Here is an 18,860-nt window from a genome sequence, read left to right as displayed (position 1 = left end):
TATAACGAGCGAAAAGTCATGAGATTGTTTGGTAATTGTTTTTTAAAATTATTTTTTGATTTTTATAAAATAAATGTCTATTTGGAAACTTAAATTATTTTTAATATTTTAAAAAATAATTTTTATTTTTATATTTAATGTTTTATTTTTAATTATTTTATATATTTATATAATTATATTTTAAAATAGTCGTTAGAAAAGTACTGAAAATAATAAAATAATATTATCTAAAAACATCTTATTTGCTATTCATAAAAACAAAAAAGATAAAATAATTTTTTTGTTATTAAACGTGTTTTTTGTGTTTTTTATTTTAAAAAGTAAAAAAAAAAATTATTTCTAAATAAGCCCTAGTCTTTCATATTTTCAACTAGTCGTAGCATGCAGGACAAGCCCATTGGGTGTCATTAATGTAATATTAACAACCAAACAAAGGTCTCGAATTGAAGCCACGTCGACGTCGATATTTAATTGGTGTGGGGCGGACCCATTGGGCGACATTAACATAATGTTGACTTAGAGAGTTGTAGCCTTTTTTTAAGGTAGGGGAGGGGCAAACACATTTCACCCACTCCATTTAGCCTTGTGAAATTTGCATACTATTTGTGACTTAGTATTTTTCAACGAGAGTACATACGGACTAATTTAAAAATTATTTTAATAAAAATTTTATTTTATGAATTATTTTTTATAAATAAATTATTTTGACTCTAAACTGAATTTTTATAACCTTCCGTCCATCCAAAGGTATTGCAAGCTTAAATTATAATGTTATAATGAATTTCAATTCCAACACATGATATACATGGAGAAAAGTTTTTCCTTGATGTTGATGGGGATTTTCATGGTACGCAGAGTCAACGTATTTGATAAAGAAAAATTCTATTAAAAGTATTTAAAAAAAAAATTGATAAAATTCCAAAAATATTTGTTGCTAAAAGTAATTTTTGTAATGCATTATTACAAAACCTTTTCCTTTTCATGTCCCAGTCTCAATTATTTTCATCGCTGGCTCTCTATGAATTTAAGTTCTAGAAAATTCCAAGGATTCGTAGGAAATTATTGAGAAAATAAAAAGGGTAGTTAGTTGTGACGGTGATGGCGAGGACTGAGGAGTGAGGTCTTATCCTTATTATTAATCTTATGGGAAAACGTCATGGATGACGACAGCCCATCAAGTGGCCGCATTTCAAATAGTATTTTTTGATTCTCTGCCGACTTTCAATGTGACACCCTCCTACACGTGATTTGTACACAATCATTTCCCCTCCTTTATACACACTCAATCACTCATCCTTTTTTTTCTATATTATTTTTCATCTTTTTTTTTTTTTTAATCATACTTTAACCTTTGTGGTGGAATTTTAATGGGTATGGAAAATTTTGTCACATGGATTTGGTATTATACTATACTATAAAATCATATAATTAAATTTAAATTGTTAAATAAAAGTATAAAATCTAGAAAATGAACCCTAATTAAAATATAAAATCATTTTTATAAAGTGTCAACTTTTAATATTATATGAATCTTTTTTATATCTTCAAGTGATATTTAGTTGTTGAGAATCATGATTTCTTGATTAGTTGTTTATTATAATTAAATTATTGAAATATATATATATTTTCAAAATTGTGACACATTTTTAAGGGAAAATAGGTTTTTTTTATATCTTAAGTTGAGTAAACGAGACTTAATTCCAAAGAAAAAAAAAAAGTCATTGCCAACTTTTTAATATCAACTGATTTTATTTTTATATCTTTAAGATTACATTAAAGTACAATGATCATAGTACTTATGATCTTGATATCTTAGTATGGGCTGGCAAGAGGAAGAGACGAGAAAAACTAAAAGAGACACTTGGGCATGAATATTTTTACACATTTTGGGTGTAAATGATTGGATCAAAGGCCTTGCTTTCTCATAAATTAATCAGAGAAGCCATGGATTACAGCTTTTGTGTTTGAGTGCCCTTGCCTGATGCCTTCTGGGCTTTTTGCAACCAAAAATATATATTGAAAAATTATTTTTAAATTGTAAAAATTGAAATAAAAACTTATCTTTTTAAAGAGATATTATTTTATTAAAATTTTAGAATTTTTATAGATTTAAGAATAGTTTTTTCATCTATATAAATCTTAAATTATTTTTGTAAATATATATATATTTTTTCAAAAAGTACTACAAATATTAAAAATAAAATAAAAAATCAGGAGTCTGATGGGGTTTGTGAGACTTCAGGCATGGGCTCTAAATTTGAGGGCATTCAGCATTCATTATTGCCCACAATGAATGCAGGAAAAAGGTGTCCCTCTCCTCCCAAATTCACCATGTGCCCTTCATCCCCTTGCTGCCCTTTCCTATCCTATCATTTCATCAATAAGTCTCACTTCTGAATCTCTGATAGCAAAAAAAACAACAAAACATACATGTACAAATAACCATTTTTGTTGTCTGATTGATTTTATACTAGAAAATTCTTATTTGATCTAAATAATTAATTCATATATATATATATTGCTCTGTTCTAGAAAGATAAGATCATTGATAAAATCCAGACATTTATTTTGATAAGGGTTTCTTATTCATAATTTCATCATATATTCCAGTGACAAAATCAATTAAAACATTGTCAGATGCTTTTATAACTTCCATTTCCTTGTTTGATAATAATCAAATTTCTTCCTACTGGTTTATTCATTGTTCAATCTTTAAAGTTTAGGTATATAAATCAAAGGAATTTTCCTCCTCAACATTTGGGAAGGAGAAAAAAAATGGAAAAAAGAAGAGGAATATGAACTTTTTTAAGATATTTTTTTCCACAATGGGCTCCATCTATATACTAGTACAATATAGAATCTATAAAATATATTAATCATCCTTTTCTCAGATGACAGACACTTTTCTGCAACTGCTGACCCATACTCCTCATGTACCCCATGGCTTAATATATTACAAAAGGTGAAAACTGTCTCTCTATTTCTCTATCCATCTCCTCTTCGCTTCTAGGCTCTGGGTATTTTTTTCCAACCCTTTCCTGGGTTCTAATTTGTTTTTGCAGGTTTTGGTGTTCTGGGTTCGTTGAAGCTGTTGTGAGGATTGAGCTGTCGCAGATTGTGTTGTGTTTTAGGGTTTGAATTTTTGCAGATTTTGTTGGGTTCTTCTGGGTTTAAGGAGCTGGTCCAATTCTCTTTGTGGGCATTTCTCTTTTAATTTGTTTTTGGGTTAGGTCAGTTTCGAGTTTTCTGGGGGTTTTTCTGAAGCTCTTCCAAGGTTTTGGCGGTCTAGGGTTGTTAGAGGTTTTCGTGACGGATTTGGGTGTGTGTTCTAGGATTTATATCAGAAAATGGTGAGCCCCAAACCCAGTAATGGTGAGAGGGTGCCCTGCGATTTCTGCAGTGGGCAGATTGCGGTTCTGTACTGCAGAGCTGACTCCGCGAAGCTCTGCTTGTTCTGCGACCAGCACGTTCACTCAGCGAACGCCCTCTCTCGCAAGCATCTGCGTTCTCAGATCTGCGATAACTGCAGTTCAGAGCCCGTTTCAGTCCGGTGCAATACGGACAATATGGTGCTATGCCAAGAGTGCGATTGGGACGCCCACGGGAGCTGCTCTGTGTCCGCCGCACACGATCGGAAGCCGGTGGAGGGTTTCTCTGGCTGCCCCTCGGCGGTGCAGCTCTCCTCCATCTGGGGTCTCGATATCGAGGAGAAGAAGGCCCCGCCGCCGCCGCCGTCCATGGCGGTGGATTCGTGGGGGTATAAGTCCAATACATTGACATTTCAAGACTTAATGGTGCCGAACGGGAATGCGGTGGCCTTTCCGGATGCATTAGGTGGCGAGGTGTCGAAGAGGCAGAGCCCGAGCTGTGGGAAGCACAAACAAGTGATATTCAAACAGTTGGTGGAGTTGTTCAGGAGGGATTTACTGGCTGGCAATGGCGGTGGCGGTGGCAGAGTCGGTGATGATGAAGATGATGGTGGCGGTGGCGTCTGCGGAGGTGGTGAAAATTTGGTTACGGGTTGGCAGGGGAATGTAGGGGAATCTATTGGTATAGAAAATGGTGGAGTATTGGATGTTGATCATCAGGCATTGGAGCAGCAAACACCATTCACATCTTTGCTTATGTTACCAAATCGCGCCACCACCGGCGGAGAGATTTTGTGGGATAATAATCCCAGTGATCAAAGCACTCAGGTTTTGTCTCAAACACTCTTTCAGCTGCATTCTTCTTCGTATTGATAATGTGATGTAATGTACGAGAAATATGTTCTGGAGTAGGGTGGACTGGTGCCAGGTTCTTTGTTTTTTTTTTTTTTTTTTTTTGATAACCCAGGAAATTCCATGTCCAGACCCTTAGGACTCTCCATGGGACCCAAACCTAGGGTGCTGATCACCTTGCAACAACCAGCACCTGGTAAATTCAGGTTATCATGCTGGCAGGATTCGAACTCAGGACCATCTGCCACTTATTGAGACCACACTTCCCGTTGTTGGCCTGAGCAACTGGGCTACCATGGTGGGTTGGTGCTAGGTTCTTTGTTGATTTCATTTAGTTGTGTTTTGGTTGATTCTGGTAATTGCTTGATGACTTCATGCAACTCTGCTGTAGAATTCAACTTTTAAATGCTAAAGCATACGTGAAAAGTTAATGCTTTCATGGCATTTAATCATCTCCCTGCAATGGATATTAACTTAATTTTCTCTGTGATCTAATGTTTAAGACGATGTTTCCAAAAGATCCCTAGGGTTTTCCTCATTGGAAGTCCCTCTGTCGGGTTTTTTCCTGGTTCCTTAGGAGGTGTTCACCCTTGTTAGGTCCAAGTTATGGTCATTGCAAAATCAAGTGATTGTCTTTGTCTGTCTTGGTGCGTTGTTCCTTCTTGGAGAGCACTGAACCAAAAAATAGTTTATGGTGCTAAGACTGATTTTTCTTGAAGTGGCTATTAGATTCAGGAGAGAGGTGGGGATGACACCCCAACACCCACCGCCCCGTTTTTTTCTCCTCAAAGTTTGTTTCATTAATTCTTTTAGGAACATTCTAAATCTGGGATGGATTACTTGCTGTTTGTTGTTGAACGTTCTATTAGCCATTTTCCTACATATTGTCAAGTGAATTCAGTTTGTTCCATGTTACCTCATATTTAGGTGTTAGTTTTGCTATTTTGTTTTAAAATTCTGGTTTAACTTATAACATATGCTGCCATTAACCATCTTATGTGCTTCATTGCAGATATGGGATTTTCATTTAGGACGGTCAAGGGGTCATGAAGAATGTGGTCTATTAGAAGCCGAATATGGTGTTAATGATGCAGGATTCGTAATCAAGAGTTACAGTGAGTTTATGAAAGAAACATCATTCACAAATACGAAGGTGGTGGGGGAAATGTATGATATAAATTACTCCATGACACATGAAGATATCACATCATTTAATGTGAGCCCTTCTGACTTAAGTTGTCTTTGTTACTTGAATATCATTTAATTCAATTGTATACCTTTAGTTGTATTCCTAATTGTTTTTAAACAGTAAGTTATCCTCTTCTACGGGAAATTTCTGTCCTTACTTTTTATTTGTTCTGTCTATCTTGGAGCATACTAAAGTCCATACACATTGTGGTGGAAATTAATGCTAATGCCATGGTGATCTACACTCTGGTGGATGTGCTATGCAACCAGGTCCACAAAATTTCTTTATAGAATTTTGTTTATTTTTCCCTTTTGTAAGGATACTGTAAAAATAATGAATTGAAGCCTAATAGAACGAGCAGTGGTGTTATTAAAAGGGATTATTCTTTTAAGGGTCTTAAATTGTGTCTTAAACTAGCATATTGCTTCCCAGTCCTCCTGCCATAGGTTCAAGATTGACTTACTTCCTCCTACTTGTGTTGTACTTTTTGTGGAAATTTGGTGATAAATGGTGTTTCTGTTTTCTGTTTTCTAATGGTGTTGGTGCTTTTGGATTTTTGTATTTTTGTTTTTTGGTGGTTGTTTGTGTTTGGGTCGATGGTTCGAATGGACTTAGTTTGTCTAATCCTAGGTTGACAACCAACAAGAGCACAGCATAGGTCTAAAGGCATTTGTGATTTCGTAAATATGATCTGCTCCAAAATGCATAAATGTTAACCATTCTGAAGTCAGTGAAAGATGTAGGTATTCTTCAACAAATTTTCAACTCCTGAATGGCCAACATCATCTCTATGTCAAATGTTAACAATCTTTAATTGATGTCAACGGTCTGTAATATGTCAATAGCAGCTTCACTTGTTTGAAATACATGGAGCTGGCAGATCTCCTGGATCCCATCTTGATTCCGTTGCACCCGACACTTATGTTTTTTATTACGTATTCTACACCTATCTTCCCTGTTTGTTGTTCAGGTGTTATTGTTGCTCTTTCTTTTATGTGTTTATCGGAGGGCTTTGCTCATTGTTGACTTGTTCTATTTGGAAAATGCAGAATAACTCAAATAACCCAACAGCGAGCCAGGGGGCCGCAACTTCTGAGAGCAACAACTTACCTATTGCACGGCCGTCATCAGGTTCAGCTTTTGCTAAACCTAAAAGCTTTAGTGGATCGAAGGACATTGAGTTAACAGAACAATCTATTCTTATGAGAGGTGAAAGTGGAAGAACAGCAGCAACGACGAAGGCGGATTTGGAGCAGCTGGCACAGAATAGAGGTAATGCCATGCTACGTTACAAGGAAAAGAAGAAAACTAGAAGGTATGTCCTTCCATTTTCTTCATATCTTCTAACTCAAGTTTGAACCTTTTTTGTTTAATAAGAACACAAATTGTTGTCTTTCTGAATATTTAAAGTAAAATCATGAATAGATATGATAAGCATATACGGTATGAGTCAAGGAAGGCAAGGGCTGATACTAGGAAGCGAGTGAAGGGTCGGTTTGTGAAGGCTACTGAAGCTCCGGATGGTTGAAGATGAGCTCCATATTGTCTGTAAATGCTTAATATGTTTCTCCCTCTGTCACATTAAATATATAATGTAAGGACTCTTAAATTCTTTTCATCAATTACAACCTCTCTCTCTACTATGGTGCACGCACACACACCACATGCGGTTTTGTGTAATATTTTCATTCACTTTGAGCCAAAGGTTTCAGAGTCTGGCGGTAATCCATTGGCCTAGTGTGGTTTGCGGGTGGGGTATGAGGAGCCCTTGAGACTTTAAGAGGGTCTCAAGAAAGCTCGTATTTTTGAAATTAAGGTTTTGGCAAGCCAGTTTCCAACTTGATCATATTCTTGTGGTCTGGCTTACCAGCTTTTTCCAATAATAAACATCAAGGGTGTTGGTTGTACCAAGTTTATATTTTCAACCTTCAGACTTCGATATCTAATCTCAATCATTCAAAAATAAAATGCAAAAACAAAGCATAGCAGTTAGGGGAACAATCCCTCTGCCCCCAGCCATCTTCCTCTCCTCTCTACCCTTTCTCCCTTCCTCCGTTTTGCTCCAGCCCATTTCACAATCTTCTGTCCTTTGTAAAGGAGTGCTGATATAAGTAACTACCCCTTTTGATAAGATTTTCTTTTGTTGCCCCAAAACTTCTGAGGGTTATATCATGCTACATTTTAGAAGCAGAGAATCAATTTTCCGTTTCATGCTTTTTCTTCCCATAGATTGGGAGACATTAAAACACTGTGATGTCAGATCATTAACCCATTTTTCTTCCCATAAATTGTTTCTTATGTTTTTAAATAACTTCTATATGTAGTGTTTATTTTTCACCATCCTTCATATTTGTTCAATTATTTTTTTAAACAATCCTTAAAAAAAAGTGAAAACAATTAAAAACAACTAAAATACATTCTTAAAAAAACACCCGGTTTTGTTTGGTAATTGTTTTTTAAAATAATATTTTGTTCTAAAAAAAACATATTTTTCAATTAAAAAATACTTTAAAATAGAAAATAATTTTATTTTCTTAAAAATAAAAAATTAGGTTTTTTTTTAAAGTATCTTTTAGTTTTTTTGTTGTTTTTGTTTTTTTTTTAGGGTTGTTTTTAAAAATAATTATATAGATATGAAGAATGATTGAAAATAAGGGTCTATTTGGTTGTTGTTTTTAAAAATTGTTCTAGAAAACAATTTTTAAGAACAGTTTTTGGTGTTTTCAGAAAAAAATTTATGTTTGGAAACTGAATTTTGGAAAACAGTTTTTATTCTCAAAAACATAAAAAAAAAAAAAAATGTTTGATTGAGTTAATAAAAAAAAATTTAGAACAAATAAAACAAAAATCATGTTTTAAAGTTGTTTTTTTTTTCCAATTAATAAAGTGTTTTCTTCAAGTAACTTTATATTATAAATTTATAAATAATTTTTATATACACAATTCATTTAAATTAAAAAAATTATTTCATTTTAAATAGAATATATAGGACATGAAAATAAATGCAAATATATCCATTTGAAATGTTGAAAAAAGAATGCAAAGAAACCATCAAAATAAGTTTTAGTTTTTATATAAACAAAAATTTTATTCTAAATTTTATTTTTAGTAATTAATCTAAATATAACTTTTATTTGGATGATTGAAGTCCAAGCAACCAAGTTGCTATTTTAATAAATTTGTTTTGGCCAATAATTGTTTATAATGACATTTTGTTCATTATTGTTTGAGTTATAAGTAAGGTGAAGTTTAAAGATGTTCACTTTCCAAGGGATTCTCACGATGTTCACTTTCCAAGGGATTCTCACGGCTAAAGATGGTGTTATATTTGTATTGACCAATATATTTTACCAACCAATATGTTTTGATCAATATATTTTCTCTTTATGTATGAATTTTATTTTACCAACCATTTTATTCATACAAATGACCTTCATGTCCCTTAAAAATATCTCTGACTATTCTAATCTTGAGAAAAGTCTTTACCCAATATTACTACATAATTTACATATTACTACCATCACTCTCTCTTGTCTCTCATCTTCTTCAAAACTGAGAAAAAAATCACCTGCAAAACCCTCTCAATAAGCAACTTGTTTTCTTTCTCTTTTATGTCCTTAAGCAGGTTTTTTGTTTTTCTTGAATAAAACAACTCAAGAAAAATCAAAACTGATAAATGGGAAAAATCAAGATTTTTTTTTGTTTATTTTCTTTTTTGTCCTCCACTTTTCTCAGCATCCAAACGGGAAAATACAAACAGGAAATAAAAGGAAAACACAAATGTGTTGGTGTTGTTACCTTCGTTTCGTGCTATTGGAGATGTCGCCACTGTGTTGAAGAAGAGGAAATGTGAGAACGGGAAGAAAAAAACACGGAGAACATCCGTTCTCTTAGGTTTTTTTTTTTTGTTCTAAACAGTAAAAAAACATGGAAAACAATATTTTTTTGTTCTTTAAAAAGTGTCATTTTGAGAACATGGAAAACAAAAAAAAAACAAAAACAACTTTCTCAACCAAACAAGTTTTTGGTGTTTTTTGTTTTCAAGAACAAAAAACATATAAATATTTTAAGTATAAAAATTTGTTTTATAAAAACAAGTACTATAAATAAAAATTTGTTTATAAAAAAAAGTATAAAAATATAGAAAACAAATTTAAACAAATTTTTATTCCAAAAACATTATAGAACTTTTTGTTTTAAATCTATTCTCAAAATTGTGCTTTAACAGTAGTTGTGGAAAATGTTCCCAACTAGATCATTACTGTTCGAGTGGATATAATTCTTGTTTTATGTTTCTAAAAACAGGAAATCAAAATAACTTTTGTATTAAATATAAAAATTGTTTAAAAATTATGTAAAAAAAAATTGAGGAAGTAATTTTAAAAAATATAAGGTAAGCTCATATTATTTTATATATAAAGTATATTTTATATTGAAGTTAATAGTATTTTTTATTTAAAAAAAATGAAAAATAGAAAGTATATATAAATGAAAACTTAGGATCTATTTGGGAATGTTTTCGAAAATAGTTTTCTTATGTTTTTTAAAATAAAAGTTTGTTTAAGAATTTGAAAAATCTTCAACTTATTTTTGTTTGTTTGTTTTTTTTTTTTTTTATTTTATGTTTTCAAATATTTTTTAAAAATAACCTTTAATCTATCATGCTTATTTTTAATTATTTTTAGTATATATACAATTATTTTTTGAAATGATCCTCAGAAACCAAGCAAAAATATTTGAAAACAATTTAAAGAGTTAAATGCAGTTTATTCTTTCAACCTTCAACATGTTTTACATTTTACTCCTTTATATTCAAAACTCAATCCTTTACTTACCAAATTTATTAACACTTTGTCTCTTAAACTTGTTAAAAGTCGATGAATGATTTGTTGAGCGAAGAAATAAGGTTGAAATGTAAAACCCAAGTATTCAGACTAGAATTTGAAAAAGATCATTTTTTTTAATGAAAAATTAGTAATATAGGAAAATTATTAGTCTTTAAGAATTTTGAGGGGTAAAATATTGGGTTTTAAATATGGGAAGATAAAGTGTATTTAATTCTAATTAAAATATGTTAATAGATTACACCATGTTTTCAAAGCAAGTTCTCCCAAAATTGTTTGGTGTCAAAAAAATTATTAGTATTTTCGGGTTAAAAGACACAAACTGTTTTCAATACTTACAAGTTGTACTCTTTTCTCTTTGCTTTCTATGGATTCTTTCCAAGATTCCATGCCACCCCCACTTCAGAATTGAAAGAAGTTGAACAGGTATTACTTGATTCATACTCAGTTCTTTGTAGTTGGAGGTCTATTCATGCAATCTTCCAGGCCATCCCCACTTGGCCCACTTCAAAATTAAAAGGAGTTAGAATAGTTATTACTTGATTTATATTCAATTATTCTTTCTAGCTGCAAGTCAATTCATGCAATAAATCCCTACACCAAATGTATGTGAAAACCCTCAATGTAGACTTCACTTTCCTAAGGGCATGAATGCTAATCCTTGGTCCATGAGACCCAAGGTCATGTTTGGCACGTTGAATAATTGGTATTTAATTGATATTAGTATGTATAAAAACCTACATAGGCAATGCCTGGTTAGGTTTCTTCTTAGAAAAAACCAGGAAAAAACAAAACTAAGTAAAAAATGGTGTAGTTTACAACGTTGGGGGTTTCAATAAAATTCTTGAATCGAGTAGACTTTTGAATACTACTAGACAAAATTGAATTGGTCAGTGAATTGAATGTGGAGGAAGCTTCAATACCAGACGGGAATCGATGGGTTATGAAAATGAATTCCGAGACTTTCCAATATCAATATGAATATGTACATATATAAACACATCCCCATTCAACCATTTAATTACATGACTTACACATCTTCTAGAAATATGACGTTCCCAGTTCAATTACTTTATCAACATCTTGGACTTCCAACAAACAATTATTCTATTTTAATAATTTATTTATATTTATTTTTATTGTTTTTTTGACAGAATTTATCCATACCAAACAATGGGCTTTGACAAATCTTCAGAACCCACCTCTACTAGATGGCTATTATTTAAATTCTGTAGTCCAGTATATGGTTGTATGGCCATGACTTACCTGCAATGCAAAATTTTCATATATATATGTATGGTGTTTATGACATTATGTAGAAGAGCAAATTAAGATTTCTTCTCTCTCTGGATTTGAGGTTTCTAGAACTGCTGCTCAATGGGGTCTCCATCTCTGCTCTTCCTTTTTCTTGCTGTCTTAGCTTTTGTGACTGTGGATTGCAGCTATGAAGGTATGGAAGTAGCTTTAATCCTTCTTCCTTCACCTCGAGGATTCAAATAACGTTATGCTTTTGGATCAATTGGTAGTTGAACATGATAATAGGATCTTGTTTTTTGTCTTGGTCTTTTAGGAAGTTACCCGTTTCGAGTTCACCAATTGATAGTTTAATATGGTATTAGGTCATAAATTTGAATTTTATTTTCTCTTTTTTCTAATAGATCAATTGATGTGTGATATATTTACTTTTGTTTGATTTTTTGTGGTGTTAATTTGTAATTTAACATGGTATTAAAGTCTCAATTTTTTAAAAGATCATGAGTTTACATTTCATTTATTTTCTTGATTATTATTGGCTTGTTACGTAAAATATTTTTGGATCAGGCGATGCCCTTTATGCATGGAAGATCAAACTCGAGGACCCTAACAACGTCCTCAAGAGTTGGGATTCATCATTAGCAAATCCATGTACTTGGTCTCATGTCACTTGCAACTCCAACAACAATGTCACAAGGGTGTAAGTGACTTCAACCCTTATTTATCATTTCAAACCTAATTTCATCTGCATCTGCCATGGACTAATCGCAAAACCCTAATTTCATTACCATTTCAATCATCCCACAGGGACCTTGGCAATGCAGGACTCTCAGGACCTCTTATCCCTGACATTGGAAACTTGACCTTTCTTCAATACTTGTAAGGCTACAATCCCCCTTTTTTTTTTTTTGGTTTATTGGTACTGAATTAACTAAACTCTATATTATCACCTAACTTCACTCTAATCTGCAGCGAGGTGTTTGAAAACAAGATCAACGGTTCCATTCCAAGTGAGATAGGGAAATTATTAAAGCTGGTCAGCTTAGACCTAAAATATAATCATCTTTCAGGGTTCATTCCCGAGTCTCTTGGCAACCTCACATCCTTGAGGTTTATGTAAGTCTATTCTTTGAATAATTTTGAGAGGAGGGTTTAGCTTAATTATCTAATTACATGTTACTTAATATGTGATTATTGATTTGATCGCAGGAGATTGAATCATAATAATCTAACAGGGACTGTACCAAAAGAGATCTTTCAGCTAATTGGCTCCGGCAACTTGTGGACACTGTGAGTTGATTCTATTATCATGGAATAAACTAAAGTCATGAATTGTTTTGGATCCAAATTTAATCATGCTACATGTTTGTTTATCTTAATAGGGACCTATCGGATAACGACTTAAATGGGACCGTTCGAGCAACTAATTCAACAGGTAATAATGATTATGTCATCGAAGGAAAAGTTTGTGATAAGTTAAATCATATATGAATTGATTTACAAATTGTATCGACATAATACTTAGATGAATTAAAAGAATCATATCAGAGTTGAAACTCTTAATTTGAATAGAACGATTAAATAAATGGGTTAAGTGGGTTGGTAAGACTATGATATAAACACGATTAATTTCAACCCAAACCTATTAATTTTATGTTGGAGTACCAAAAAGAGATTGTTAACTATGCTCTAACCCATGAACTTTGACATGGGTTAGCAATAATGCGCCTAACCAAAGCCCATACAATTCTTCCTCTTACCTATGTGTTTGTTTTTTTTTTTTGTATGAAGGGTTTGCCATTACAACAGTTATCCAAGATCCAAAGGCTTGAAGGAGATAGAAGATGAAGACTCATACCTATGCTACATACTTCTATGGTTGAAAAATAATGAGATTGTTGTTCATAAATAAGGGTTGTGGATAATAATAAGAGTTGGTTGTAGGCTTGTGGCCCATCTTCAAAGCCCACTACTTATGCTTTATGATATGTAATTCATTGTATTCAAACACTTGCTTTATACTTTATAATTATGGGTAGCAAATCTTAGTAGCTCAATTAATGTTGATCACATTAATAAGTAATCCAATGAAAATATGACTATATTACCCTCCAAAAGAGATTTGTTTGTTTTATTAGTTTAATGATTTTAAAATGACTTAATATTTAAATTTAAATTGCTATATATATTAAATATGTTTCATAAAATAACTTGATAGTACCGCTTAAAATCAAAATTAATTTAAAGTGATAAGCGAAAAAAAATCACTTTTTTGCCTTAAATTTAAATTAGTTTCATCTTCTTTAAAGAATATTTTAACATTTTTAAGGACTCTATTACAATTATAAACTTATTTCTCACTGTAAAATCCAAAAAGAAAAGGAAAGTTTGAGATTTCTGATCACTTAAATATATATATATATATATAATTGTTTACGAAATAAACAACTCTATTACTTATCTATGTATTTTTCATAAGTTTGTTGCTTAATATTAATAAGGGTAAAAATGTCAAAAGCTAATTGTTTTTTAAAAAAGTTAAGTTAATTTATCAAATAGTCTTATATTTAAGTAAAAATTAAATAATAATATATATATTAAAGAGATATATATATATATATATAATTGTTTACGAAATAAACAACTCTATTACTTATCTATGTATTTTTCATAAGTTTGTTGCTTAATATTAATAAGGGTAAAAATGTCAAAAGCTAATTGTTTTTTAAAAAAGTTAAGTTAATTTATCAAATAGTCTTATATTTAAGTAAAAATTAAATAATAATATATATATTAAAGATAATCTAAATTACATCATCTTAAGGCAACAAGTATTAAGTTTTTAATATTATCTAGTTTATTGAATTACTTTTTAAATTGAGGTGATGTTTGTTTTTTAAGTTTTTTTTATTACTTTTAACAATTAAAAGTAATTTATTGATATTGACAAACATAATTAAATTGAACTTGTTAAAAACAAATTCACTTTAATTATATTAATTTATATCGATAGGTTACTTTTAATTGAACAAAAAAGTAGATTATTTTAACTTTTTCTATTAAAAAAAAAAACAAAAACACACCACCTTGATCCATTTACTTCTTCTAAAACATATATGATCTCCATTCTTATTGAAATCCTATTGAAAGAGCCTTTTAAACTTTTTTTTTATTTTTTTTAAAAAAGGACCCCCACATTTGAAGGCTAAATATAATTTTTAAAAGTATTTGAATGTAATCCTTATACTATATTTGACAGTAATTTTAAGAAATGTTTTTAATCTTTTTAATACTTGAAAATATTTATTTTTTATGCATTAAAATTATTAAAAATACTTCTCAAAATCATTACTAAACATATTCTTAATCATCATGTGACATATTTCTCAACTTAATTAATCTATGTTTTGGAGAAACAAAAGACTTGGGCTTTTACTCGAATATAAAATCAAATTGATAATAATTACTTCTACTTCTTGGATTACTATTAAACCTAAAAGTTAAACGTTTTCCAAACATGACCTTAGCCATGGTTGAGTTCAAAAGTAGTGCTTGAAATGTGATTGAGTCACGCAACTCAGAAGACCCAGAAGACCCACATAGTGGAAGCAAAGCGACTTTAGATGAAAACTAAATGGGGGAATTGGATTTGAAAATTTGCAGGTGGAAAGCAGCGGGAAGATGTTGCCTTTATCATGAACATGTAGGTCAGTCAATATTATTCAAACTCAAAGGATTCTTTTTGACCTTTTTTTTAACCTCTTCCTTTGTATATACCCAATTGTGATGGTGAACATCAACCCACACCCCACTTCACTTTTCCATTCATATCAATCAACCCTTAATTCCAAAGGGAATAACAACACACGGGAACCTCACTTTTGCCTCATATTCTTTGACTTATTATTATTATTTATAATGATATAATGATAAATAGAATCCAACATTTGATTGGATATAGACTTTAATATTATTAACAATGACTCATTTCCGTTAGGAATTATTTGTTATATATTCAACATTCACATAATTTTCAAAATAATCTAATACCAAAAGCCTATGCTACATAGAGATGCTTCAGATGTCTTATATGCCGTGAACTCATCTTGATTATATTAATGTATTTAGATTATATTAATCTTGAATTTTAAGCTTAGGGTAGATAATACTTAAAAAAACAAAAGTGGGTCATTATTATACTTCATGAGTCACATATCAAGCTTTAAAAAGTAGTCAATAGTCTTATCAATATATAAAAGTATAAACCTATACACAAATGTATGGAAATTGAATTCAAATTTTCATACCCTCTTCTTATCAATGCACTCTAAAATTGTTGTAGTATGTGACTCATATTGATGGAAAGACATAAATGGAGAAAAATGGACAAATATCAAAGTGGAGTGAAGCGGACGACGATATTTATCATTCAAACTTGTATTTTTATTGTTAAGGGCGAATGATAGGTTGAGAGGGTTTGGGGGAAATGCCTCCTATGGTACAGTTTAAGGGTATTTTTGAAATTTCATTATTTAAGAATTAACATAAATTATAATTTGACATATAATGAAAGTCTTCTTCCCTATTTCGTAGACATGGACAATCTATCAAACCACATTAAACCTGTGTATTTTTATTTTTTTTCATTTTTTTCTAATTTTTCATTAGGAATCGTTGCACAAAAATTAAAGTTTTATATAACAAAAAGGGTTCTAATAAATATCCTTAATTTGCTTAACATAGTAGTGTGGAATATAGATTTCTTTCAAAGATTTTTCTCATTTCACAATTGCCCATTTTTGGATAGAGATGTCCAATATTCTTGGAGAAATAAAAAGGAAGCAATAAAATATTAATATCTTTTTTACCAATGTCATCATTCTAATTTGGAGTTCACTTTTCCTAAGATTACTTAGAATCTTAAAAACTCCCCTTCACATGCCCAAAAGTCCAAAACCAACTCTCAACTGTCTTCACCCCCTTTTATGTACACAAATGAACATGGGTCCAATAACATCATTAGGAATTGAGAGGTCAATGGTCAAAACCTAAACCCACAACACAAATCCATCTCATATCCATTCCTTTTCGCAGGGGTTTTATCCAAGTTGAAGAAGTGATTATACACTCAATTGTCCGTATAAAAAAGGGCCCTTTTTCTCTTTGAAGAATTAGAAGAAGAAGAAAGAAAAAGAAAGAAAAAGGAAAAGAAAAAAAGCTTTTTGCAGGGGTGAACCCATCCCCCTTTTTTCAATCACTATGGAACCTTTGTCTTGAACCATTAATTGACAGCAGGGAGGAGAAAAAGAATGAAGACAGGTGCATAGTGGGTTATGGGTTAGTCAAGTCACTTCTTTTAAGAAAGTAATCATAACATCTACCCATCTATCAAAATCAAAGTATTTTTCAAATTTGATCAAACGGGCAACCCAAAAATCAAAAATCAAAATAAACAGAGAGAGATAGGGAGAAAGACCAAACATTAAAAGAAGAGATCACTCACATGGGCAACAATGTGTAATGAATGAGGGTTTTGGTGGCTGATTGACTCCTGGGTGCTATGGCCCTACTGCAGCTGGACTTGTTGGGTCTTCTTTATCTCCTGCCAGCTGAACCAAATCCTCAAAGGGTGCCCCACCACAAGAATATGGAGACGGGGTTCATTGGTTGAGCCACCACTGGTTCATAAAGGAAGGGATCAGTCCAAAGCATGTGGGAACAAAGAAAGTGAACCAAAGTTTCTTTGACAGAACATCAGGGTTTGATTGAATGTTTTTTTTATGTACAAAAGGGATTTAAGAATAGTCATAGCAAATAATTTTTAAAAATTGAAAACACTTCAAATTTATTTATTTTTTTAAAAGTAATATGTTTTTGTTAAAGTTGGGTTTGGGTCTCCAAATGGGTTGACCCGACTTGACTCAAATAAACAAGAAAATGGAGGAGTAGTTTCTGGGTAAAAATTGTCACTATTAAGAATAAATAAATAAAAAGTTTTTTTTTTTAATTCTCTCTCTCTCTCTGAGTAAAAACTCTTTCGGTGAGAATTCTCTCCTTAAAAAAATCAGAAAAAAATATTTTGACTTCTCTCTCCTTAAAAATCACAAAGAGAAAAAATATGTTTTCTTCTCTCTCTAGGAAACAAAAGAGTAAGAATGTAATTCTTCTAAAAAAATAAAAGGTCATCTCTTAAAATTATTCCTAGTTTTCTTCGAAAAGCAAATGGTTCTCGTATTTGTAGTTTAATTCATAACTTGAGGCGAGAAATTTAACTAGTGAAACTATCAATCTAAATCTTAGACATTTCAGAAGTTAATTGGAAATCTTATTATTCATCAGTTTTCAAACAGATTTAAAAAAAAAAATTATTTTCTATCAAAAGTTTTAAAAAATTATTTTCAAGAAGAATTTTCAAATGACACCTTAAGATTTGGAGGATGGTGAGCAGAAAACAGTGAAAGAATTTTCCTTGTTTACAAGAGTAAGGGAACTTATCTCTTGGTCAATCACATAATTTTGTAACATTGTTGGAGTTGGTTTTTCTATTTGATTTATTTTAGGCAAGGTTCTCCCTTTCCATTCACGCTAAAAATGATTGGAATAATTCTTTATTCTTATAGTGTATTTCATGTTTTTAAAGATATCTTTTAAGTTAATAGGGGTTAATGATTTAGCATGACTTAATAATTTAATTTAAGTCATTAAATAAATTAAATATATTTAATAAAAAATTTAATATCATAACTTAAAATAAAAAATAATTTTAATTATTAAATTAAAATGATTAATTTATTCTTAATCTTAAATAATTTTTTTACCTTATTTATCTATATTTAATAAAAATATACAATTATGATTTTGTATTCACAACTTATCTTTTATAATAAATATGTTTATAATTATCTTATACTTTTACAATACTTTAAATATGTTTAATAAATAAATTTATTAATTAAAATTAATACAAAATATAAATTTGTGTTAAAATAAGTAAGATTAAATACGCCAATTTGATAATTTAAATAAAATTTAAGTTAATTTTATCAAACAACTTAAATATTTAAAATAAAAAATTTTATAATAAGTTTTTAGTCAACAACTTAAAAATAATATAACTTAAAATCAATTTAAATTATTAAATAATAAAGAGTAAATTGTATCATACAAACTTGTTAATTGGATTTTAATCAGATTTAACCAATTCCTCAAATCAACTTTTTAAAATAATATATATATAATGAATTGTAGAGGACAACTTAAAGGCAAGAATATTATGTTTTTTGAGACACGATGACAAAGACATAGAAAGATATTTAGATGGAAGTGCTTATTAAAAGGTATCCCTTGAGGTAA

At 30.8% G+C, this 18,860-nt stretch overlaps 2 protein-coding genes across 3 annotated transcripts; both read left to right on the top strand.

Moving 5' to 3' along the window:
* The first annotated feature begins 2,876 nt into the window (after positions 1–2,876).
* On the top strand, positions 2,877–7,052 carry LOC117925257 (zinc finger protein CONSTANS-LIKE 14-like). 2 transcript variants are annotated; one of them, XM_034844228.1, is made up of 5 exons: positions 2,877–2,962; positions 3,063–4,196; positions 5,233–5,436; positions 6,459–6,724; positions 6,835–7,052. In XM_034844228.1, exons 2-5 carry the CDS (start codon positions 3,348–3,350, stop codon positions 6,935–6,937), a joined length of 1,422 nt encoding a protein of 473 aa, XP_034700119.1. In that variant the 5' UTR covers positions 2,877–2,962; positions 3,063–3,347; the 3' UTR covers positions 6,938–7,052. The 2 variants fall into 2 exon arrangements, with proteins under 2 accessions (XP_034700119.1, XP_034700110.1); XM_034844219.1 differs by lacking the exon at positions 2,877–2,962 and having other exon boundaries at positions 2,969–4,196.
* A 4,530-nt stretch (positions 7,053–11,582) lies between these two features.
* On the top strand, positions 11,583–13,564 carry LOC117923976 (leucine-rich repeat protein 1-like). The gene is made up of 7 exons (XM_034842510.1): positions 11,583–11,703; positions 12,075–12,207; positions 12,315–12,386; positions 12,480–12,623; positions 12,717–12,797; positions 12,890–12,942; positions 13,299–13,564. The coding sequence occupies exons 1-7, from the start codon at positions 11,631–11,633 to the stop codon at positions 13,337–13,339; spliced, it is 597 nt and encodes a 198-aa protein (XP_034698401.1). The 5' UTR covers positions 11,583–11,630; the 3' UTR covers positions 13,340–13,564.
* The last annotated feature ends 5,296 nt before the right edge of the window (positions 13,565–18,860 follow it).

This window comes from Vitis riparia, chromosome 1 (genome assembly GCF_004353265.1).
Source record: "Vitis riparia cultivar Riparia Gloire de Montpellier isolate 1030 chromosome 1, EGFV_Vit.rip_1.0, whole genome shotgun sequence".
Classification (NCBI taxonomy): domain Eukaryota; kingdom Viridiplantae; phylum Streptophyta; class Magnoliopsida; order Vitales; family Vitaceae; genus Vitis; species Vitis riparia.
The sequence above is the reverse complement of the archived record's forward strand: the minus strand, read 5'-3'. Positions and strand labels throughout refer to the sequence as shown.